General features: G+C 42.8%; 1 protein-coding gene across 1 annotated transcript; it reads left to right on the plus strand.

Moving 5' to 3' along the window:
- Positions 1–1,668: 1,668 nt before the first annotated feature.
- LOC146690018 (rab3 GTPase-activating protein catalytic subunit-like) lies at positions 1,669–26,412 on the plus strand (the record flags this gene model as incomplete). Its single annotated transcript, XM_085434713.1, has 13 exons — positions 1,669–1,739; positions 2,498–2,571; positions 3,417–3,505; positions 3,683–3,855; positions 8,794–8,848; positions 9,149–9,477; positions 10,898–10,904; positions 11,007–11,234; positions 11,979–12,069; positions 14,822–14,925; positions 15,755–15,870; positions 16,162–16,264; positions 25,856–26,412. Coding segments are annotated over 13 exons (1,674 nt in total), but the record flags the coding sequence as incomplete, so codon positions are not given.

Consider the following 26,412-nt stretch of genomic DNA (forward strand, 5'->3'; position numbering starts at 1 on the left):
TTATTTATTCTCCTGCTAGGTAAGAATTTGTGTTTTATACGTTTATTGTCACATTGTGCGCCATGTTATTGTTTCGGTGAAATGAATTTCTACAATGGCGGACTTAGACAAAATAGTGTTACTGTTAATTTGACTCTCTGCAGTGTTTAAATGCTTACATATACACACACAGTTACTGTCCCGCCACACGTAGGACTCAGTTCTGCTTCTATGCCCCATCTTTGTTTACTCTTTCCCACCCAACAAGTGCATAAATAAGATGTTAAAAACGTCATCATCATATCAAACATGATCGATTTGGGGGGAGTTTGTTTGGCACATGCTGACTGCATCCTAATTATAACCAGAAGAGGAGGCGAGAGCAGAGAACGAGAGTGCAGCAGTTTGGTCAAAGGAACAGGTGAAGAAGAGGTGAGCATCCAAGAGACGAGCAAGAGGACAGTTTCAAAGCAGACATTATGGCACAATAAAAGCTGTAAGAGCAGAGATTCATTCATATCTTTACTATTTTTCTTTAGCTTCTACTCCCGCTGCTTACAATAAATCTGAGATAAAGAACAAACAAGAACAACTCACATGGCATTGATTGTTTAGTTCAGTGTCACTCTGTGATTGTTTGACATTTCATATAAATGTGACTCTAAAATATAGTCAATAATATTAAAAAGCTGCTGTTACTGAATGAAACTTGAAGGATTATGATAAACTTCAGTTCTTACTGAATCTGTAACATTGCTTTTTTAAAAATTGTTAAATGACTTTTGTGTCACTGTGCACAGTGAAAAGCTCACCTGATGTAGTGGTGAGGCCATGTTCACCACTAGATGGAGACAACCTGGCACAGGTATTTTCTATACACTAAATTTCACACTGAAAAGCCTTGGTGGGAATTGTTGTTTCATAGAAAGTAAAGGAAAACATGTCTTGAGGTCTTTTTCCAGTGTTTTCAAAATTGTGTTTTTCACATACACATCAAAACTTCACACAGACAAACACACACACAAAACAACAAAATATGTCAAATTAGGGAGGGCAGAGAGCGCAGCCTTTACATTGTTTTATTGTAGAGTGACAGGAACTGCCTATGAGCTTCTAATCAAGCAGAAGTGTTGACGGAAAATCTATCAAAGGAAATACATTGATGAAAATCAAAGAAGAGAAATATTTATATGATGTTCCATTTTCCTGAGAGCTGATTGGCTTTGATGACCCCTTCAAGTACTACATGCTACTTTGTCCTGCTAGTTAAGCCTGCTGTCTGTTCTCAGGCCTCCTCCTGTTTCACTGCCATATATCCACCACCAGAGGGCTCCACTGACCTGCCTGCCGGTGTCATGTGACCTGGCAGGAGTAGCAAAGCTGGACTCAGACCTGGCCAGGCAAGTTCAAAGGCAGCTGTGGTAGAGAGAGTATATGGGCTCAAATTGTGCTCATAAATATTTTGTACTTGTAAATCAATTTGTGTGTGTATGGGATCAGAACGATGCCACCTTGAAATGAAACCGAAAAAAATATTGAAACTGAAAAAAATATTGAAACTGAAATAAATATTGAAACTGAAATAAATGTACAGCGCGGCTGCAGTCACGGACAAACTTGCATGTGTCTGTTCGGGAATGGCAGATGCTGAGAGGTCCAGCGTTTACATTACCGGCTATTTCAAAGTGACAGCCTGAGGTGTTCTTCAGTAAATTGGACTACCAGACAGGAGGACCTGAGGCCCCACCGTATTATTTTCGGTAAGTTAAATGTGTGTGTAAGCTAATCCGTAACTTAGGTCCTTAGGTGAGCACTCGGCTGTCGGGGAAACTTGTTTTGTAAAGTTCGTTTAGCTAACCCGTGCAGGTGAATGAATTTACCCTGACTAAAGAAATCAAGAGAAACGCACCGGGCTGCTCAGTGACTAACCACGGTTACTGTACTTTCTTTATGAGTATTATACTGTAAGAGCAACAGGCTGGACTCTGCTTCTGCTCCTGTGCAGAGCTGATTATTAATAAGAAGCTCGGTATACAGACAAGGATAACACAGTACCCGGGCTAGAAAGACAACTCCAGTTTGAGGCGCATGTCCTCCTGACATTTGGTGTTTGTGTTAACGATCCAATGGAAAAGCTTTGATGGGAGTGAGCTGTTCACTTGCACTATAGCACACAAAACGCTGCGCTGAGCACTGAGTGTTGCATCCGTGTACACACTGCATTGCTTCATATTTCACTCGTAAAGTAGGAAATGGGTGGAGCAGTTTATTAAAAGGGTAAACGTACATGGGTTTGATTGTAAGGCCCAAACAGAGCTGGCACAGGTCTAACAAGCTTGTGCATGAAGGGACAAACTGAGTGTGACATAAGGAAATGCTTACATGTGTAATTATCTTGATTACTGGTGAAGGACTACGTCACATGTAATCAAACATGACTCATTACTTATAAAAACCCTTTAACTAAAAGTGTATCAGAAACTCTCCTCTACTGTTTACTCTGTTTATCACCCAACAGTGACCTCGACCCTCTTCAAGCTCCTCACTGGTCAGTTCGAGTCAGGACGGCTGAAAATCCTCAGTGTTTACTGGGTAAGTTAAACTGATCAGTGGGACACTCAGGAACGGAGACCATGATGCTTTGGGGCTGACCACAGAGGTTTTACTAGTCAGTACAGATTTCAAACACACCGCTACATACTACATTAAGGTCAGTGCATTAAGTGCACTGACCTTAATGTTGTATTTTTCTGGTTGCTAATACACTTGGATCCATTACAAACATACACATTGTTGTGTGATGTGTGAAGACTTTTTATGGCTTTGTTTTTTGTCCGAACAGCACAGAGGAAACTATTTCTAAGCCAAGAGGCTAAAATTCATGCACCAAATGATACGCAGCAGATAAGATGGATGTAATCAAGCTACCGATAGAAAGAACATAATCAAGGACAAATAAAGTGTCTTTTTTTCCTCATTGTTCTCTGTGTGGGCCTCCTACTTCCTCCGTGTGGTAGTTTGACTCGTACTGATGTGGCTCCTCTGCTTCTTTTCACAAACAGTTTTTCCTTCCTGGTTACTGTTGAGCCCGTCACACTCAGCAGCTCGAGCTCGAGCTAAGACAGCCTTGAATCTTAAAACTACAGCCGTAATTGCATTTATGTCTTAGAGTGCTGGCCACAGATATTGATCCCATCTGACAGCAGCTCAGTAAAGCACAAGAGCGTCATCTTAAACAGGATATCAGGCAGCGTTCTTATTTTTATTGTCTACTTCTGGTCACATCCTGCTTTTGCCACTGAGCGATCAGCATCCTGTGTTTTATCATGAAGTGATGACTACGTGAGCTCCACTTGTTTAATTCTTCTAACATCTATAAAACAACAGAGTTTCTAAATGACAGACTTATTTATTTGTGTTTGTGTCTCTGTTTCCAGATGCTGCTGTGGAGAAGTCTGACTGTAAGAATAACACTCAGCTGTCCAACTCCAGTGGGACATCGGAGCAAGAGAAAACCTCTGATTATGTATGTTTGCCTCTTCACCACTCGCACACTCAAGGTTACACTCAGGTCAGGTCCAATATAAGTTTCAGAGTGAAGACAGGCTCAGTGCTGTCAGTACTTTGTCAGGATTTTTATTAGAATGTATTAAATTTGGTGTCCTGCTGTTTGATTTCATGCTGGTCTTTTCCCTCGTTGTAGAACCTTTTCCACCAGCTGAAGTCAGCCCCCAGTGACAGTCTGACCTACCGTCTGGCTCTGTGTGTGTGTCTGGTCAACTATTACTACGGTGGGCTGCGGGCTGTTGGACACCTCTGGCAGGAGTTTGTCCTTGAGTTGCGTTACCGGTGGGAAAATAACCATGTTATTTGTGGGTGGGTACCTCACAGGCTCGTGCTGCTTTGATTTTAAAGATGTCACACATATTAACATTTTCATTTTATAGCAGGTAAAATAAGTATTGAACACGTCAGCAGTTCTCTAAGCAAATATATTTCTAAAGGTGCTTTGATGTGAAATTATCACCAGATGTCGGTAACACAGGGACATTAAACACACAGACATTTATTTATTACTTTATACAAATGTTGGTGATGACAGTTCATGGCAGCTTCTGTATGGAGAAACCAGTCCCATCATTGCTCATGACTTTGACCCACTCACCACACAAACAGTCTATAAATCCCGAATGCTCCGTGGATCCTTCCCACAGATTCAGCTCAGGTGATTGGCTGGGCCGTTCCAGCAGCTTTACTTGATTCCTCTGAAACCAACAGTTTCCATTGGCTGTGTTTGTGATCATGGTCTTGCTGAAACATCCATCCTTGTTTCATCTTCATCATCCTGGTAGATGGCAGCAGATTTTAATCAACAATGTCTCCATTCATCCTTCCTGGAGTTAGATTTAATGGCTCAGTCCCTTTTGCAGCTTGTTATAAAGTTTTTATGCATAACTTTTCTAAGCAATCACACATTTTTTTTGGGAACATCAAAATCATAATGCTCCCACCTCCAGACTTCAGTGTTGCTGTGGTGTTTTTGGGATGCAGCCACCCAAACACGGTGTGTTTACAGCATTCAGAGAGTTTTGCTCTTAACAAAGGCAGTCGCACTTTTCTCCTCTCCCTTAGCTTCCCTGCTTAGCCTCTTGTGTCCTTGTTTACTCTCGTGTTTTTTGTATTACTTTTCCCTGGAACATTCTCTCACAGTCTGTTCTCTAAAACCTAAAAGAGGAATTATGGATTTGATCAACTGGTCCCTGAATGCAATTGACACCCCTTTCTCAACGAGAAGTCTGGGCTCGGGTGAGCCTGAGTGCTGAAGAGATCTACCTGTTCGGAACCATGGTAACAGGGTTCTGGCTGATCGGAGCTGGCTTGGCCCTGACTTATCGAAGAATTAAGAAAGCGGAACCGGCTGTTCAAACCCCCACAAGGCTGCCCGCTGGGATTCAAACGATGGGAAGAGGCGTGAGTTTCTCAAAATGAGCTCATTGAGTGCAGCATGGATAAGATCTTGGAGAAGCTTACGGCTGCTGTGAATACTCAGAATAAGACTTCTGAGTGCAAATTGGATCACATCTTGGAGAAGCTCACTGCGGTCGTTGTTAACTTGTTATTTTCTGTTATACTGCGAGAGTACTGTTGCCCGCGAAGGGTTGTTGTTGGTGTGGAGAAAAATGGCGTAACAAATAAAGCGCTTGGAGTGAGACTACGACGTCGTGTCTTTGAGTTCTCAGAATCGGCTCTCTGAGCACAAGAATGACAACATCACGGAGCGCAAGTTTGATAACATCATGGAGAAGCTCACGGCTCTCCAACGGGAGATTGAGAGACCAGTGTCGGAGTGTTAGAACAGCTTTGAAATTCATATGAGCTGTTCGCACTAAAGTAAAAACCTCCATCACTTATGCGGATACCCCTTCGGCCCCAGCCGTGGGCTCAAGGCTGGAGCCGAACAACAACTCCCTGATAACGACTGTGTTTAGACTGTTCTTCCCACTCCATGCAAGGCCACCTGGGTTGGCTGGAAGACTGTTTACTTAGCCTGGCAGGGAGGAGGACACTGTCTCAGCTGAACTCTGGACACGCACACGCTTACACAGACATATATACACATGCAGATGTACACTCCTCCCCCCTCCAAACGCCTTCGACGCTTATTCCCCTCCGATGCTGACGGTGGATCAAGGAGACCAGCGCACGCAGGCCTGGATGTACTGTCTACACTGGCTGTCTCTCACCCTTTACCCATCCCTGTTGCTTGTCATGTGTTTCTTTCGTGTATTAAGAGTTTTTTCATGTGCAGAGGTGTTTTTTTTCTGTTCTCAAACTGATCTCCCTGTTGGAGCTCAGTCTGGGGGGAGTTATTTTTTTCTCCTTATCTTTCCTCATGTGGTGCATTTTCCATTGTTATGCCTCTCTGACCTGTCTTCCCCATGTGATGTTTGTGTCATGTATGTATGGTCAGAAGGGTAAGATGGCGCTGGCAAAGGTCGGCAGCCTTAACCCAATTTCCATTGGGGTCAGCCTTCAGGATCAATAAAGTTTTATTGAATTGAATTAAGTGACCAAACTATAAAGTTAAAGCGTATTGTTGTACCTATGCATTACACTGGAGCAGAGCTTACATACATTCTTACCTGCTTACACTCATCATTCATTCGTCAAACTGAATAAAATAGCAATAAAATAGGGTGGCTGCAGCTCAGGCGGTAGAGCGGGTCGTCTACTGATCGGAAGGTTGGTGGTTCAATTCCTGGCTTCCCCCAGGCTGCATGCCAAATATCCTTGGGCAAGATACTAACCCCAAATTGCTCTCCGATGCGTTCATCGGAGTGTGCGCGTGTGTGTGTGTGTGAGAGAGAGAATGTTACTTAGAAAGCACCTAGAAAAATGTGCTTGTGTGAATGGGTGAATGCACAAGTTGTGTAAAGCACTTTGAGTGCTCAGAAGAGTAGAAAAGCGCTATATAAGAACCAGTCCATTTACCATTTAACCAGAGGAGTATTGCACTGGTTGGATGGCAGCAGCCATGGAGGGAGGGTGTAATTGTCCCGTGTTATGCTGGTGTTTTGTATTAGATGTAAGCTTACATTTGGCAGCATTAGTGAACATTATACTGAATGTTACACAGGAGTGTCTCAGGTAGGAGGGAGGCTCACTCGGTCCGTTCACTGAGCTTAGTGTTCAGTGATCGATGGTCCAGGGGAAAAGCTGTTTTCTTAGCCTGGCTGTCCTGTTTCTTGAACAGGTGCTGTCCAGGATGAGATGAGATTTGATTGGCTCTCCTGAGACAGCGAGTGCTGACCATGTCCTCCAGGGAAGGAAAGGGACAGGCACTATTCTTCTGTGCTGTCTTAATGACCCACCGAGCAGTTAGCATACCAAGCTGTTAGCAGTAGGTGGGGACACACTATGGTGCTGTGGTAAAAAAGCCACCAAGACTTTCTTCTCCAGATGGTTCCTCCTCCTCCTCAGCATCCTGAGGTGGAGTCTTTGACTTTGGACCATGAGAGGTCCTCAGCTACGTGAGTCCCCAGGAACGAGGACACTCGCTGAACACAGTCTGCTTGATGTGGAGAGGAACGTGTTTCCCTCTGCTGAGGTCACATCTCCTTAGTTTTGATGGCGCTGAGCAGACGGTTGTGTTCATTGCAGCAGCCTGTCAGGTTTTTAACCTCCTGCCTGTTCGCCGTCTTCTCCGCTGATGATTGTCGCATCATCAGCAAATGTAACGATGGTGTTAGAGGGGCAGGTAGGTGTGAACTCATGAGTGTACAGGAGAGCAGGCAAAGACGCCTGTGGATACTTTATGAATGCAGATGATAATATTCTGCCAGCGTTTCACAGACTTGTTCAGCAAACTTTAAACACACTTCACGCTTCTCTTTTTTTCTGTGGCTCTTGCGCCCATATTGTTTTCTTTGAAACAGTCGTACCTGCTGATTCCAGGCCTTTCTGTGGCTCTTCATAACTGGGCCTTGACTCTTCTGATAATTCTTTTCACTGGTCTGTGTGAAATCTTGTGGGAAGCACCTGGTCGTGGCCCATTTATGGTGAAATAATATTCTTTCCACTTTACCAAAAGTGCGCTGGAACCTTCAGTAGTTCTACTGTGACCACTGCCACCAGCATGTTTTGCAAAAGTCTTGAGAGAGCTCGTTGTTTTTACCCGTCATGAGACGTTTCTTGTGTGAAACCTGAATAATGAGACCATCAGTTGGGACTGAACCAGCTGATATTTGATTTGATATTAATTGGCGAGGTCTGTGACGAGTTACATGACTCTTTGGTGGCAGGACTCCTGGGCTGGAGGTGCGAGTCCCACTGAGTCTGTGGATGTTGTTGGACTGTCCTGGTTTCCCACCTCGGGATAAGCAGACTACAGTAGCGGTTTCCCTTTCTAAGAAGTGGGACTAGGGGCTGAGCTTGAACTTGGGAATGATACTCCAAAGCCTCCCTGGAAGTCTGTGACTGGGTCAGTTCGTTAGTTGAACCTGAGGTTGAGGATATATTTTCAGCCCTGGAGCTCCTCTGTCAGATGGTGACGGCATACAAAGTATCTGGTACCACTGTCCTCTGTGTGCTGCTGTTGGTCCATCAGCTGTGGAGAGAGTGAAGAATAACTGATAATGAAAAGTTGTTGTTCTCGTTGAACTCTGTTATTGCTGCTTTATTCGTGGCCAACACTCAGCAGATATTGGCACCAGCCGATTTCAGTCGGGATCTCAAAGGACTTCGTGGAAGAGCAGAACCTATTTGCAGACATTTGTGGGACCTCGTTAGACTGTTGACTTGGACACAGACAGAAGACAGAAACACATTTTGAGACCAGAGGAGATGGATCTGTCAGAGTGGGGGCCCCCAGGCTGTGGAGTGCTTTGCCTCCATCATTATGTTGCTTTGATTGCATTTATTTTTATAAACAGCAGCTTGAGACTCATTTATTTAGCCTGGCTTTGAACTAGATTTGTGCTGTTTCATATTATTGTGAAGCACTCTGTGGTTCTTATCCTGTGCCATATAAATAAAGTCAAATGCTGGATGTCTGTACTTTGTCCAGCTGAGCCGACACTTTAGAATCAGGCTTTGGTCTTGTTGTCAGTCATGTTGGATCTCCGTCCGTCTCTAATAACAGACAAATGACCAAAATGTAAAAATCCAAGTACATAATACCAGGCACAAAAGCCCCTGCAGTGTTTGTGCCGTGCTCTAACTAAAACTTTGCTTGAAATTGTTTAAGCAGTATTTGTTTCTCTGTTAACACACTGGTGTTCACTCATATCCATCTCTGTGCTTCCTAATCTGCAGGCTGGCAGGTGGAGCTCCTGATCTTCGCTGTTGTCTTTTGCATCAGAAGTTCCAGGTAGCCACACAGTGCACAAAGTGCAAGGACTAATCGAACGATTTAAAAGACAAAAAACAACATCATGCACATTTGTAGACTTGCAACTTTAATTCCAGTGGTTTATCAAAAGTGTTGTGTTAACTTTGATAATTGGAACGATGTTTAGGTGATAAAGAGAAAAATGAATTCTGAGAGCTGATGCTCAGTGTGATACAGCATCTTCAAACTCCCAAACACCTGTTTATGTCGTGTTGTCTGTTGAACACAAGTAGCAGTGTTATGTTTCCATGTGTGAAAAGAGTTTTTGTTCCTGGACAGATGCTGAATTGTTGTATCGAAAGGAAGAAGGCCAGAGATGAATCTCACAAGGTACCCGAGGGGAAAGAAAAGGAACACAGGGTCTCAGGTGCCTGCCAGAAGAGCCGCCAAGGACCAGAGTGTGCAACCAGTGCTTCCAGTTCAACAAGAGAGATGTCTCAAGGAAAATCCTGGGACTCGTGGAGTGACAGCGAGGAGGAATTCTTCGAGTGCCTGAGTGACCAGGGCGAGACTGAGGCGACACAAGCTGAGGGCAGAGCTGAGGGCAGGCTGCACCCCTACAACAACATGACTCTGCTCAACTCTGCAGAGCCTCTCTATGTTCACAGGTCAGAGTCACTGCCTCACTGTGCAAACACATCATATGCTGTTATTTATTCCAAATACAGCATGTTGAAAATAATAGTCGGGGTCACACGGGGTGGAGCCTATCCCATACCATAGGGCGAGAGGCGGGGTTCACCCTGGACAGGTCGCCAGTTGCAGGGCGAACACAGAGAGACAGACAAACATTTAACCCAGGGGTGGGCAACTCCAGGCCTCGAGGGCCGGCGTCCTGCAGATCTCACCCTGTGTCAACACACCTGAATCAGATGGTTAGTTCAGCCTCTGGAGAACTTCCACGATAAGGATAAGCTTTATTTGTTGGTTGCCTGCAACTGAGATGACCTAATCGACCATACATACCATGTACAAACTTAACATTGGGGATACAGGTCAGGCTAACTAGCAACAAAGGATAGCCCTAACCCAAGACACTTTGAGGAGGTCATTTAGCCATTGAAATCAGCTGTGTTGGATCAAGGACGCATCTAAAACCTGCAGGACACCGGCCCTCGAGGCCTGGAGTTGGACACCTCTGATTTATGCTCTCATTCACACCTGTGGGCAGTTTAGAGTCAGAGTTAACCCAACCCCACTCGCTCCATGTTCAAAGACCTGCAGTTAATAATTAGAACTAAAAGAAAGCGGTTGTAACAGTACAGAGGCGGCCTTTGTGTGACAAAACCATGAAAGCAGATCTCATATAAGTGGTTCACAGAAATGTCATTAACCTCAGCTGAAGCTGACTGAGTCTGATATCTGTGCATCATGTTTCATTTTCAGGAACCGTCTTCTCTGTGCAGTTAATGAATGGGATATTAATGAATTAATAATAAATGTCATGTAGGCTTTTACAAGTAAACTAGTGTGGAATAAGAGGACTGTTGATCAGCCTACGCTGTGGAAAGCTGTGACTCTGTCACTGACACGTGTGGCATGATGGATGCAGTCATGCTGGGAGAAGCTACGTGAGTGCAGAAACCTCTGATCACCAGACGATCACGTGGTCGTCAGTTTTCAAACAGCTCATTGCAGTTTTATAAATCATCTTCAGAGGTTATTTGAACCTTGTCTTTGCAGAGACCTGCAGATCTGAGGCAGTAATGCAGTGATAATGACCAGCACACAGTGTAAGTCATGCTGCAGCTGCCCTGAATCTACAGTGTTGGTTATTCCCACCATGTCTCTGTTTCTGATCCAGTGTGGACGAGCTCTTTATTCAGTCTGAACTGGTTTTAATACTAAAATACAATTGATTTGTTATTCATAGATTTTCAGATTTACTCTTACACAAAAAAGTAAAACATTTTTGTTGCCAGATCACACGTATTTACTTCCAGTCCTGAACAGAAGGAAATCGTTTTGATGCCTAAATGACATTTTATGTTCAGTGACAGCCTGGTGTGCTTGGGTCCATGAATGCAGTGGTGTCGTGAGTGGGCCCTGCTCGAGTCGTCAGTGCCAGTATGAGGTGTCAGTGAATATATTTACACATTACTTCATTTAAAGTACGAGTTTGTGTCTCTGTCCACAGGCAGCCAACCCCGGCTGTGTCCTGGAGGATTTTGTGCGCTGGTATTCACCTCGGGATTACGTAGAAGAGGAAGTGGTTGATGAGAAGGTCAACACAATGGTGATGGGGACACTCAGTCCCAGGATGAAGATCCCAGGCAACATGTGGGTGGAGGCTTGGGAGACTGCCAGGGTCACACCTGCACGACGCCAAAAAAGACTTTTTGATGACACCAAGGAGGCCGAGAAGGTCTGAAGCAGGTCGTTCGTTTTGCCACATGCGTGTTTTAAGCCAAACGTGTTTACTAAGTGGATCACAAAGTGTTTTCATGAATGTTTCTGCTGATTTTCAGGATCAGCTTCTGCCATGGGACCGTTTTGGCTCATGTATGTTGAAGAAGTCAGTTTAACACAGATCTGTGCTCACAGACATGTTGAAGCATTTTCACATGTTGATGAAAAAGGATCTGATGCTGTCACACACGATGTTTAACTGACACACAGCAGCTCTCTGTGGTGTGATGGTGTTAAATGAAGAACAACTTTAAACCAGCTTCTATTAATGATCCGGTCGGCTTTATGGGAAAGGGACAAACAGTAACTGGGGTTAGTTGTTTCCTCACCCAAAGAGGGTCCTGGATTTGGACCCGGGCAGGTCCCTGCCAAGCGTTTGCATGTTCTTCCTGCACATATGAAAGCAGAGCTCGGAGCTCCAGTTTGCACCGTCACTGAAAATGTTGCCTGTCTTTTAAAGACATTGTTTATCCAAAAAGAGAAAGTTAAAAATAATGCTCACTGATAGTCTTATGACAGATTTAAAGATCTGGGTATGACTGGTCCCTCTGTGAATAACCATCATAGAGAAAGGTCACCGTTTATCTGGAGTCTTCTTCAGAGGCAGCCTGTTGGCTGTGCAAAAATATTCTGTTGATCTGAAAGAGCAAAAGGAAAACAGAAGCCAGGCAAACTAAACTTTTTGGGGGTTTGTCTTTAGGTTCTGCACTACATGGCGATGCAGAAACCTGCAGACCTGGCCCGTCACCTCCTGCCCTGTATACTTCATGCAACTATTCTGAAGGAAGAAGGTAAGTCCTCACCGTTTGGTTGAAAAACACGTTTATATGAAATAAAATCTGGGAAAATAACTCTAAGCCCACAGCAGGTAAATTACAGTAAGACCGAAATACAAAAAACTAAAGATATTAAAATAAGTACTAAGAAAATGAAATGCAACCTGAGATGTTAATGGAGAAAAAAAACCAGAAGCTGCATGAATAAAAAAGTAGAAATCTTGGACGCTGCCAGCATAATGCACAGCCTTTTGACGGGGCTCGCACACAAACACAAAGCAGAGGATGAAGCATCACCAAATATGTTTCCAAGCCAAAGAAGATAAGATGAAGCATACCTGCGCAGTGGTGGGTGATGAGGAGAGGCCGCAGCGTGTCTGTCTTAAAGTGCAAGTTTGTGACAGTTTAAAGCTTAACAAGCTAAGACGCCAAACATCCAGAGCACAAAGACAAGTCAGAGGGCTTTTTCAGACACACACTTCTAAACCGTCGTGCTCAACAGTGTCTCTGCTAAAACTGCGTCTGTGCTCTGCTCCTGTAAAGTTGCCTATCGAGTGCTTAATGATAAGGTGCATGGTAGCTGCTTTCCTCTGCAGGTGGACAAAGGAATGACTTCTCTGCAGACAGGCTCCTGGCAGAGCCACTGCAGAGGAACTCTTTACAATCACTGACTGTGAAACGTGAGGACTGTGTGGGGATGTGCAGACGGGGGCGCGACGGCTGGGAAACGAGGAGGGCTGCAAGTGGATGCACTGTATGATACACGCTGGCGTCTACACAGCTCAGTCCTGAGCTGAGTGATGTAATGACTGATTGCATCGACACAGTCATTACATCAAAATACAACCCCTTTTTTTCGGCACTGAAGCGAAACAGGCTCCGCCCACACAGCCGTTCTGTATCACAGCTGTGATGCAAAAAGATTTGGGCACCACTGGTATAGAGTGAATGGAACCCAGAACCTGGAAGTGTCCAGTGATGTGAGGGTAAAGGACGTCTCACTGTGTACTTTGGTGCACAGATGAGTTTGTGGTCGGTTCAGTGAATGCAGCCCATGAGCTGCAGAAAAAGCCCAAATCCTGAGCCCCCCAAGATTTGGGCTCAAGATGTGTTCTGCACTGCAGGCCCTTGGACTCCATCAGGGTTTGGGCCAGTTTTGAGCTCTTATAAGTATCAGAGATGGACACGTGATGTTTTCAGGGCTGCGTAGGCATGATGGGTAGAACATGACCCTGGTGTTAAAATGCAGGTAAATGTGATTTAGTTTGTTTACTCTAACTAGCTACCCAACCCTCACTGTGAAAGGAGCCTGGAAAGTTTCCCCAACATGAATTTCTTTCAGTCAAGTTTTCTCCAGTAATGATCAGAAATCAGATAAAACCCACTCTTTATTTTATTCTACACACAATAAATTGATAATTATTCCAGGATACAGAAAAGTCTAGATTTCGTCTTCAGACTGTCACATCTGGAGCAGGGCATAATTTGAATTGGTTTTTAGAAGAAGCTAAAGATCTTTCAGTCGTGTTGCTGTTGTTCCCTGACACCTGCAGTGCAACCATTAATTTAGCTAATGAGAGTTCACGTATAATTATAACAGGTCGTAGTTTCTGGATCGTCTCTAAGTTGACGGTATACTGCTAAGACCAGTTCTGAGTCTAGAGACAGCCAATGGTAAGGACTAGTAAGGACATCACTGAGGAGAGTTTTCTAGTACTTTGGAGAAACCTCAATCAGCTAACGTCCTGCTGTGATACTCAGACCTTTTCTCTAATTAAACCAGAAAGCTAGTTTTCATTTATTCTGTAATATCCCAGAATGTTTCAGCAGGTCAGAAATGCTTTGGTGCATATCCAGGTTGTATGCAAATTAATTCTGATTAAGTCTGGACTACAAAATACAAAACATAGCAACAATAATGTCCTCGTTTCACTTCTTTAAAAAATGTATTTTGATCTTATGACACTTACTAAAAGCTTTACTTCCAGAGGTTGACAGAGACGCTCCGTGCTGATAACACGTGAATGTGTGAAGGTTTGGATCATATCTATCTAATAGACTCCAGTTTGTGCATGTAAATGGAGAGTCCTCTTCACACACTGAGGTTAATTATGGAGTTCCACAGGGTTCAGTGCTAGGACCAATTCTGTTTACATTATACATGCTTCCCTTAGGCAGCATCATTAGAAGACATAGCATACATTTACACTGCTATGCTGATGACACCCAGCTCTATCTGTCCATGAAGCCAGATAACACACACCAATGAGTTAAACTGCAGGAATGTCTTAAAGACATAAAGACCTGGATGGCCGCTAACTTTCTGCTTCTTAATTCAGATCAAACTGAGGTTATTGTAGATGGCCCCGCCCCTCCCTGAGCCTGGCTCTGCTGAAGGCTTCTTCCTGTTTAAAGGGAGTTTTTCCTTGTGCCAAAGCACATGTGGGTATATTCCTGGACAAAAGGCTTAGTTTCTATTTGCAGATGTGTTCTGTGATCCTCTGAAATAGCTGGATTAATTAACTCCAATAATAATCCATCAAGACTTTGTGGATATGTTTTAATCTCTGTAAAGATTATTATAAAATGTTGTGAAGGTTTTGTTTATTTCAAAAGGATCTGTATTAGTAAGATAATAGTTTGCAGGTTTACTCAATTTTAGGCTTTTTCTCATGTTAACAGTAATTGAGGTTACAAACGTGGCAGGTCTTTCTTTTAATCACAGCTTTCTGTCACTCTGGAAACACTGTCATTTCTTCTCTTTCAGAGTCTGCTGAAGATATTCCATCAGTGCAAAAAACCATTCAGCAAGCTACAGTTCAAGCGAGCAAGCTCCTGCAGTCCCCCAACCAGGACTACAAGAAGTTAGAGGTCAGTGAAAACTCGACCGGACTTTCCACAAATGATTCAGTTTAAAAGAAAGTATCATTAGATTCACCCAAAAAAGTTTTGTTTTTAAATACATTATTGATTGATTGTTAACTGTGTTTTTGTTGTAGTTGAGTATGTGCTGTACATGAGGTGTACGTAGACTGGACAGTGTGCACCATGGCTGAGAACTTGGCTGATAATTATTATGGCCATTGATGGTTGAACCATGAAAACAGGGGTGTGGTGCAGTGGGATTGTAGTGGGAGCTGGAGTAACAAACTCCAGTGCTTCCTCAGTGATGGCTAACTTTTTTCTAAACCTAGGTAATTCCTTCGGCTGTTCCCACCTGGGCTCAAAGCTTTTATACTCTGCTGATATCGGATGTGTTTATCAGTGATCGAAAGCAGAGACTGAGATTGTTATTATTGAGTTTGATCACACGTTAGGTGCATTAAACATATGCTTTAATACTGTCCTAAAGTCTGAGAACAATCATCACTTCTTCACATATAAAAATGTTCTTCTCACTAGCACTCAGTATCCATACAGCCCCTTTTCTTTGAATAACACTGTACAGCTGCACAGCTAAACCCCACCATGTTAGTTCGGCTTGACTGGACAGTCTTGTTGTGTAAAAGCATTCTTGGCTTTCTCAAAGTACATTTAAGTATGCCATGTATCCACTGTGACTCCAAACACGCCTTTTACACCCCGAGACTCAGCCTATAACGTTCCACGTAGGAAAAACCACGTATGTGTATAAATGTGACAGTCTTGGGGTCTCATGCTGTCAGGATTGAGCAGACAGTTGTTCTTGTCCTGTGTGCAGGATTTCATTAACCAGCTGCTGAGCATGGAGACAGTCATCACTCAAGCTCGCTCGCTCAAGGCCAAGTTCTCCGTTCCTGAGGACGACAGCGGAGAGGCTGCTGATGAACTGAAGAAGTGAGTCGCAGAGTTTGAGCTGCGCTCACTGACAGCTTTGTTTGTGCTGTTGGTAACATGTAACCGTCTTCACCGTCACTATAGATAGTTAGTCAGTAACAGGTTGTCACGATGAATCTGTTTCACAAAGACGGCGTCTGAAGGATCACAGTCAGTTCACACGTTTCTTTCTCGCTCATGTTGGTGGTCTTATTTTATAGTTTTGGTGTCTTCAGGTTTTACATGTTCTTATTTAAGTGTTTTGTTTTGTGGGAATATTGTAACATTTTCCACATTGTGTGTTGTCTCTAGGTTTGTGAGCTCCCTGCTGGAGGAACCAGAGGTGGTAGTGACAGGAGCAGGCCAGGGCCTGGCTGGCAGTATAATCCACGGACTCTTCATCAGTGCTCAGAGGGTAACTCTCACTCTGCCTCCGTGTCCTTCCCACGTCTTGCTGTCAGTTTCATGTATACAGTCATGTATTTGTCATCTATAGAGACATCTTTAGAGGTACACACACACACCAGTCAACCACTTATTCAATATCAGCATCAAGAATAGGTCGGTGTCCCGGTCCTAGAACAAGACATGAAGTCAGCGCTGTTTTATTTTGTTGTGGGCAGTCTGAGGCACACCTGTGCACTACTCATGATGTCAGATCAGCATCCTGATGTGGCACACCTGTGAGGTGGGATGGATTATCTCAATATAGCAGATGTGCCCACTACCACACATTTGGACTGATTTGTGACCACTGTTTGGGAGGGATGGTTATATTGTGTATCTGGAATGAATTTTAGGTCTCTACGTCCATCCCATGGGGAATGGGAGCAGTAACAAAGGTGTTGCGTTTATATTTTTGTTGAGTGTATATACTTCATGTAGATGAAACTGGAAGGACGTGGTCAGCACTGATGTAAAGATGCGGTGTTTTCTGTCAGTGTCAGGAGAGTCTGCTCTATTGTAACGTTGTTTCTTCCTGAAACACACAATTGCTGCTGCTGTGCTGTGAAGCACGTTCAGAGTAGAGATGGACCGATCCGATATTACGTATCGGTATCGGTCCGATACTGACCTAAATTACTGGATCGGATATCGGAGAAAAATAAAAAATGTAATCCGATCCATTAAATATCACGAAAGCACCTCACAAAACTTGCAACACGCCGTAACTCACCTCAGGTTAGCACGTCGGAGCAGTATGCATCACGTGATAGAGCGGCTGTGGCATGCGGGACCTGTCGGTGGTCTGGATAGCATTTGGAGCTTCGCTAGCAACCCGGCATTTCATCTCCGACAAAGTTATCCCGAGAGAAGTAAAGCAAGTGTGTAAGTCCATCTCTGAATGTTTGTAAAGCATTCCTGCGTTAAGCTTAACAAGCGACTGCCTCTTCTTGCTGCTACTTCAATCATGAAACTGCTTAACGATCAGCTGAAGCGACTGCCTCTTCTTGCTGCTACTTCAATCATGAAACTGCTTAACGATCAGCTGATCGGCTTTTCTGTCGCGAGTCCGTGTCTCTTGTTTGCTTTTGGCCCACTTTGCACCAGAAAGAGGAAACCAGTGGCTGAACAACAGCAGCACGTTTAAGCTTGATCAGCTATTGTTAGAATGTATTTAATCTTACTTTCTACTCGAGGATCTTTTTCTACGTAGCTGACGGCTGGTAACTGTGCAGGGGCGCATCTAGCAAAGTTTAGCCAGGGGGGCCGATAGGGCATGAACAGGGAAAAGGGGGCACAAAGACATACTTTTCTTTCTTATTCTCATTTAAAATGTCGAGCTTTTAATAAATAATTATCTGACAGCCAAAGTTTTAATTTGATGCAAAATGAATAGAAGTCCATTACTGTATATAGTGACTGTTAAGTCTAATATATATACCCTAGTAAGCTATAGTACTTTTTACTTTGGGAAGGTACCATCTGTGCAGTCTGCAATTTTGTTGAAGAAAGATGTTGAATCTATTTAATATTTCTTGAAAAATAATTGATTTCTGTGCATTTTTTTTCACACTGCATTAAATTAAGGTATTTATTTATTTTTGTTGTTGCTGGGAGTTGGAACCCTATTAGTTAGGTTGCTTAATATTTACGCTAAGTACTCCTTAAAATACCAGAATAGGGAGGATGGTGTAGGTTTAAGTTTATTAGATTGATCAGTATTGCTGTACTATGAAATATTTTTTTTTGCATACAGGTGTAACAGAATAGCTTTAGTGTAGTTGTTGTTTTAAACTTGAGTATGAACTTATACAAAATGCAGCAAGATATTTAAAAAACAGTTTTGTTGATTAAAAAACACTATATCGGATTCATATCGGTATCGGCAGATATCCAAATTTATGATATCGGTATCGGTATCGGACATAAAAAAGTGGTATCGTGCCATCTCTAGTTCAGAGCTATAAGAACCAGTCTGTTTAACTATCAATGAAAAATGAAGAATTATCAGTTTGACTGTGTGACAATTCTGCAGGAACAAAGTTGTGCAGCTCTCTCCACAGTGGAGCAGATCTCCTTCCTGTCTTTGACGCTTCTTTTTCTCTTTCTGCAGTAACAACTATTAATGTGCATTTGTATATGTTTACAGTGTTAGCAGAAACAAAGCTTTGGTGGCCGTGACTCCAGAGATGGAGCCGAGTATCTAATCGAATCATCGGTTTGTTCTTTAAGCCTTAAAAGTGTCCATGTGCTCCACACTGGATCCCAGATTGACTCTGATGCATCAACTGGAACATGAATCCAAAATCCTGCTCCTCACATACAAGGTCTTAAATAATCAGGCCCCATCTTATCTTAATGACCTTGTAGTACCATATCACCCTATTAGAGCACTTCGCTCTCGCTCTGCAGGCCTACTTGTTGTTCCTAGAGTATTTAAAAGTACAATGGGAGGCAGAGCCTTCAGTTTTCAGGCTCCTCTTCTGTGGAACCAGCTTCCAGTTTGGATTCAGGTGACAGACAAAACTTTCCTCTTTGATAAAGCACATAGTTAGGGTTGGATCAGCAACCTTAATTAGTCTGCAATAGACCCTGTGCACGAGAAAATGCTAACTTCCTGTTTTAAGATCGGATGCAGGGTTGTACATTTCCGGTAGCTTTACTTTGCGGTCAATTGCTGCTGCAAAGATGGACTCCAAAATCATGTCCAAAATATGAAAACAGAAAGATGGCGTTAAGTTACAAAGAGCAGAAGGTGGGAACACTCACCACTGCTGTGTCATAAAAAAAATCAAATGATCAGTTTTGAGGTTTGAAGCGTGCAGATCGATTGGTGGTTTACATCACTCAACACAAGCAGAACTGCATTACAGAATCAGAAGCACATCTCTGTATTGATTGATTGATTGGTAATTTATTTCAACATGTGAACAATATACAAGTACATTTAGAAAAGAAATAAGAGAGAAAAAAATACTATACAAATTACATACAAAAAAAACCATTCTGATTAATTTACATGTATAGTGACAGTTCTTATGATTTAAACAGGCAGATGTTCAGCATTCAAACTACAGGTGAACAATAGTCAAAGGTTTCCCTGCTAGTCAAGTACACACCTACACAGCATGTCAACAAACCGTGGTAAGGGTCTCTATGCATGAGTATTTACGAAGGGTATGTTGTGACGTACCTTCAAAATTACCGCGGTCCCTCGCTATAACGCGGCCTCGCTGTTTCGTACATTTTTTTTGTGCAAGTTTGCATGCTTTTTTTTTTTTTTGCGCACAGCGCTTTGTGTTCTGCGTCCTGATTGGCTGCAGACTATTGTTGATCTCCTCCGTGCCGTCTCTCCTGTACAGTACAGAATCGCTGATTCATTGATTCATTAATGATTCATTGATGTTGAATTATCTCTCAGCTGCTCTGTTCTCATGTGCTGGACCTGAAAACACGGTTTGATCTTTGGTTTCTGTAATACTGGACTTATTTGTCTACGAAGGTTTGAACTTTGAGAGCTTAAACAGGAGAGAAACGTGTGAAAATGTTCATGTCTGTCTGAGTGTATAAAGTGTGTAGTGAGGGGTTTTACCTTAAAACATCTATAATAATTGTAAAAAATAAAGTTGGCTACTTCAGATTTCACCAATCGCATTTTATTTTTAGAACGTAACTCCCGCGATAAACGAGGGAGCGCTGTATACAAATACTGAGAAGTATAAAATTTGAATCCTGTCTCTCTCTGAGGCGCGGGGGGAAAAAATATCGACAAGTCGATCAACATCATCTACAGATACATTCGACATCTCGAGAAATGTAAATCGCCACTGGATTCGTCCATTTGGTTGAAAAACCCGACCGTGAACAAGGAGCGAATATCACACCGGAAACTAAGCGCTATGCCCTGGAAGTAGCATATGCTAAGGCGCACAGGTCTAAGTTATAGGTCTAAGTTTCCCATAATGCACTGGGTGTTTCTTCTTCACTCAACATGTGTTAGTAGACCTCTCTGCATTCAGTCCGTCTGCCCCTCATCTATCGATGGATGTTTGTTAGAGGCTTTGGTTCCCACTGTCGCTCACAGACGGTCACCTAATGTTTCCTGTGTAACTGCAGGGTCTTTGCCTTATAACATAGAAGCAGCTTGAGGTAACTGTTGTTGTGATGCTGTGTGTGTGTAATAAAGCTCCCTTACTGACAGTGGGTCACCACAGCTTGTAGCTCCATGTATTTGATGTGGCACGTTTGCCCTCGCTGACACAACCTTAAAGGGATTTGTGTGTATGAATAAAGTTTATTGTTCATACAGTTCATTGCCGTATGTCTGTGAAAGGCTGAATGAGGGTTGTAGCTCCCTCAGCAGCTGTGGAGCGATGGCTCGTGGTCACCTGATTCAGCCCTGGAGATGTGGTTGGTTAGACACGCTGCTTTAGTTTACACTACAAACCACACTCACCTGTTTACACTCCTTTTGTGTTACAACCACCTTGTTACACTCAAACACCAGATGATGCATCTGAGCCAACTAAGGATTCACTGAGACTGAAGAAGCTCGAGATCATAAGAATTTGAGGCTCAGCTGATACAGTATCATAGGAGAATCCAACCATTGTATGTCAAGAGACTATAGGCAGTGAAAGCTCCATCTGGAGGAGGAACGACGTGGTTCAGAGCGTTGCCTCCTGCAGCTGGTGACATGTTCAGATTTCAGCTCTGTCGGTTAGAAAGTCTGTTTTTGTTTTTCATCTGTGTGTTGCTCTTTCATCCTTTTCTTCTTCCTGTTTCTTGCATCAGGCTGGCTGACTTCACCACTGATGAGGTAACCATGAGCAGTAAGCCTCGTGTCGCTCACAGTTACATTTAACATAGTGCGATAAACACACTCAGTCATTATAAGGTACATCCTCTCTAAAGGTTCACATAACAGACAAACAGGATAATAAAAATGATCTGGTTCTTTGCAGCGTCCTGAGATGAACAACACACGACATTATTACACGTCTCAGTATTTGTTACACTGAACACAAATATAAACACAACACTTTTGTTTCCATGAGCTGAACCGGATCCTGACTGGTTTTGCGACATGTGTGTCATTGTGCTACACATGTACGGCATATTTCAGAGTGGCCTTTTATTGTGGGCAGTCTCAGACACACCTGTGCAATATTCATGCTGTCTAATCAGCACCTTGACATGCCACACCTGTGAGGTGGGATGGATTATCTCAGCTAATGAGAAGTTCTCACTAACACACATTTAGACAGATTTGTGAACAGTGTTTGCGAGCAATGTTCCCTGTAATGTTTCATGTGTCTGAGCGAACACACAAACTCCCTGAGCGTCCCTTGGACCACTGTGAGTAACAGCAGACGTGTGCACTGTGGTCACGCCAGCATCCAAGTTACATGTTTATTAAAATAATCAAATTACAGCATTTACATTTATGTTAGACTACTTTTAATTAACTGCTTTAGCCCACTTACAATGAAAATTAAAACAATCTTCTTCATGACCTGTGCAGCATGTTAACACTAATGGAAGTAAGAATAACTTGAACTTCAATTTTGAAAACACAACTTTCTTTAAATAAAGCTCTGACTTGTATTATGAGTCTGTGGTCTGAGAGAGAGTCTGTAACTCTGTCTGCAAAATACAGTAAATAATGACCAATGTTGGGCAATTAATTATATAGTTACTTCTTCTTCAAAAAAGTAACTGAGTTTTGCAAACAGAGTTTTTTGCAGCTGTTTACCTAAAAATGCAGCCAAGGTGTTTTTTAAATAAACATTTCAAACTATTTACAGAACAATCAGCTGTTCTGCATCAAATCTGATGCCACACAAATTATTTGTGCCGCTCCAAAAATAACTTCTGTCCACTATGAGATGAAGGAGAACAACAGCCTGATACCTGCAGGCCTGACAACAGGAGATGTATCACTGCTGTAACACCTGTAACACTCAGCAGTTGCCTCATTGTTCTGACACACACAACAAAACTATTGACTACACTACACACTAACTACACACTAACTACACACTAACTACACAAGATTTGTGCTAAACTTGGCAATCGCATCTCAAACACCGCCGTCACTCCTAAAACTTCCCCCTTCCTAAACAACTAAATGTCATGTTGCCATATCATTTTTTGATTGGTCGACATGGTGCATTTTTCCACCAATAGGAAAGGCTGGTGGGGGTTTGTTTTGGTGTTGTTTTGGCTCACAGGCTTTCGAGCGTTTTCCTTATAAAACGGCGTTTTTACCGTTTCTTCCCGCAGTAAATATAAACAACGACAGTATTCAGGAAGAAAAACAAACATTGCAGATATTTTTATCATAACTCTGGTTTTACGCGGCCGATCAACACAATTTAAAAACTGGTATAAAGTCCACACTTTGTCCGTCAGTTGTTCCGTCTGTCCTGCTCACGTCTCCAATGGTTGTACACGCCACATCAGCCGCTTTGCTAAAACACCGGTGTCGCACATAAGGACGCTGTCATAGCCTGTCAGCCACGTTGATCAGCTGCGTATATACGAATGTGAATCGCGTGATTGGCTGGACTACGGGATAAGGTGGCCTCGTTCTGATCCCATACGGGAGCAGCCAGTCACTGACTAACACTGCAGAACAGAATTGTTAGTTTTCATTTTAATTTCAATTCAGGTGATTTTTTTTTTTTTTTTGTGCGCAACGCAGATTTTCTGTGCAGAGCCCGTGCCAGCAGTGCACAATTGTGCCAGCAGTGCGCAATTGTGCCAGCAGTGCGCAATTGTGCCAGCAGTGCGCAATTGTGCCAGCAGTGCGCAATTGTGCCAGCAGTGCGCAATTGTGCACGCGCGCAGCTTAGAGGGAACATTGCTTGCGAGTGTCGGGTCTTTTGTGTTTGTAGAAAATGTTTCATATCTTTGAGTTCAGCTCATGGAAAACAGGAGCAAAAACAAAAGTGTTGCGTTTATATTTTTGTTCAGTGTAATGATAAAACATCAGGTTTGACCCAGAATACAGTTTGATCCACATGATGGCGCTGTGAAAAGTGCGCGCTGTACTGGTGGCACCAGTGTCCCCAGCCCACAGACCAGTGCTGCCACTAATCGTCATTAGCAGCATCTAAATGCTGTTTAAAGGTGGACTTCATCTGTCACACAGGAGCAGTTTGGCTTCGCTTTGCTTAAATAATGACCTGGTGTATTTCTGTATACACACCTGCTAAGGATCAGGTGACTTTTATAATAAAAGGTTAATACGTAAAACCTTAAAAATAAAAAGGGCTGTTTTTAGCAGTATTTAGGCTGCAGTCTGTGTATTATGTCCATGATATTCTACATTACAGTAAAAACAGTAATTATATAAAGAACAGATGGATCAGGATCCTGTCTGTTCTTTACTATGATCTCAGCTGATAATGAGGCTTGAAAGAGACATGTTTGAACTTTTGCATTGATCAGACAAATAAGCCTGCATGTTTGCATGAGCTTTACCTTTAACTGTAAAACATGAAGCCTTTATTATTAAAAAAACAAAACCCTTTTGGTGTCATACAGGTAAGAAAGCAGTGAAGCGTTTTTCTCTCTAACAGATGTTTCATCTGTTTTCTCTGCCGTTGCTCTGATGGGACCTGCAGGGTGTTTTTGGTGACGTGGAGGTTTGCACATGTTTCACTTGCTGCCTGTGGTTCATGTTCTAGTCCCACTGTGAAGCACATAGACGTGTCCTGACTTCCTGTCTGTCCCACACTCTGTTGTCTCTGTTTGTTGCTGCCAACAGTACAAGTCATCTTTGCAGATTTTACTGAATTAACAAAAACATGTTTACTGAAAGACTTATTCAGTAAACATTAGGGCTGGGCCATATTATACCGTTCACGGTAATACTGGTATAATGTTAGGCAATGATAGGAAAATGAAATATCGCGATAGAATATGAGTAAAACGCGCATGCGCAGTGCCTTTGTTTTCATACGCACATGGCCGATTGTTGAGTGAAACAGATGAACCAGAATTGGTTTGTAAAAATGGTGCAACTTCAGTGATGTGGAACTGGTTTGGTGTTTGTCCGTCAGATACACGACAAAGCACATTTTTTTGCAGAACATGCAAGCGGCCGTCGTTACTGTCGTATTTGTCGGACTAAGATGCTCTTAAATCTGGGAGTAATCTGGGTCCTAAACTCCATATGGTTCAGGTCAAACAAACACTGCAGCATCACTGAGCGTTAAAAACTGTCTAAATTCTTTCATCTTTAATAAAACGATCAGCATTGCTGCTTTACCAGGTGTAACTATGAAGTTTAACTTCCAGGCATCCATGAAAACAAAAGTTATTACATTTAACGGAGTTAGAAGTTAGCAGGAAGCTAGCGGAAGTTAGCTCGCTAGTTTCGCTAGTTACCTAAGCATGATATAGCATGTTCTGACTGAGAGATTTCTGAAAAAATTCAAACGTACAGCTCTGCTATCACTTCCAACATAAATGAAGACAGGAAACTAAACAGCAGTGACGTTTGTAGGGTTACTGAAGTTGGGCTAGCTGGTATATAATGATGTGCTACGTGATCGCTAGCGACACAGCTATGTTAGCATAACATAAACAGTGAAGCTGGAGGACGAACACTAACACTTTTCCACTTATAAAAGTTAACGTGAAGGTTCCTGATGGTTAGAGACAAATACAATCGCATGGCAGGATGCTGTAAACGGACCAAACTTCAGTCAGGAGAACAACTGAGATAATCCATCCACAGTACGAGGTTAGTCATTAATATACTGCAACAACATGGGAATAGAGCAGCTGCCAGAGAATTCAACATTAATGAATCAATGGTACAGAAGTGGAGGAAGAATGAGTTTAATAAAGTTTGATTTATCTGACTGCTTTGTTTCGCTTAATGTGCGTTATAATCCCGTGCACCGAAAACTACGTACTGCACACTGCAGTTTAATGTTGCAAAGCAGCTCTTTTTAACTTCAGTGGATATTATACATGGTTATGCTCAGGATATGTCAGCCCATTTCTACTGGAAATGCCTTTTGGTTAAACTTTCAGCAAGGAATTTGCATTTGCACTGTTACATTTTTATAAAGCTTTAATGTACATAAAAACCAGCTTCTTGTTTAAGTGAAAATAAATGGAAGGTTGTCTTTTTGCGCTAGTAATGTTGTGGAGTTGTATTTTGTCTCGCATCAATTATATCGTCAGTTATATCGTTATCGCAAATTTTCAAATATATATCGTGATAAATATTTTTGGCCATATCGCCCTGCTCTAGTAAACATGTTTGTTACACTGAGACTGAAAAAGAGATCCCTGTTTACGCTCATAGAAAACGAGCCTCTGTTTTAATTTATTGAAATCATTTCTAATCACAGACAGGATCAGCAGCGTGCAGCTGCAGTGAGGTGTTAGTAGAGGAGCTGTGTTTGTGAGCTGTAGTCTGGATCAGGTCTCTGTGGGAGACTCGGTTACAGTACTTCTGAATATCCACGTGTCCACCTCACACAGCACATTTCTTCAGAATCAGTTGCTGTTTGCTAACATTTGACCTTTGCCCTTTTAGGCTGCCCTTCTGGCGCCCGTCGATAAGGACTTGGGATCTGACAAGAAGCAAACTGGGGGAAGCAGCAGAGTACCAGACTTCCCTCCTCCAGCAGGCCGGGAGATCTTGTTGCGCACCTGTGTGCCGCGACCAGCAGCGTACTCCAAGGCGCTGCCTCAGCGGCTCTTCTGTGTCCTGATGAGGGAGGAGTTTAGGTTGACCGGAGCCTTTTCCACAGACACGTCCTTCTTTTAAGTCCTGTGAACAATTCACACCTGGGATAAAGATAAGTGAAGGACACAGGATGGAGACTTTCACATGTATGAACGTGGCCATGGAGTAAGATCATAGAAATACATTTCTTCATTTGTTTGCTTTATTTGTAAGAATGGTGCAATATTTCAGCATCTACGGCTCGCCCAAGCTTAAAAGCAGGAAGCAGTATATTACTGGCATTGATTAAGAAGCATTTATGGCTTTGTCTGGAAATATGTGAAACTACATCCTTCTCTGTATTCATAAATCTGCAGCTTCCTGCAGCTGTGATAAAACAGTTTCACACTAAAACCTTCATTTTA

Source organism: Copadichromis virginalis, linkage group LG16, assembly GCF_057382275.1.
Source record: "Copadichromis virginalis isolate Kocher_CV1m ecotype Utaka linkage group LG16, C_Virginalis_male_GT1.1, whole genome shotgun sequence".
Taxonomy (NCBI): domain Eukaryota; kingdom Metazoa; phylum Chordata; class Actinopteri; order Cichliformes; family Cichlidae; genus Copadichromis; species Copadichromis virginalis.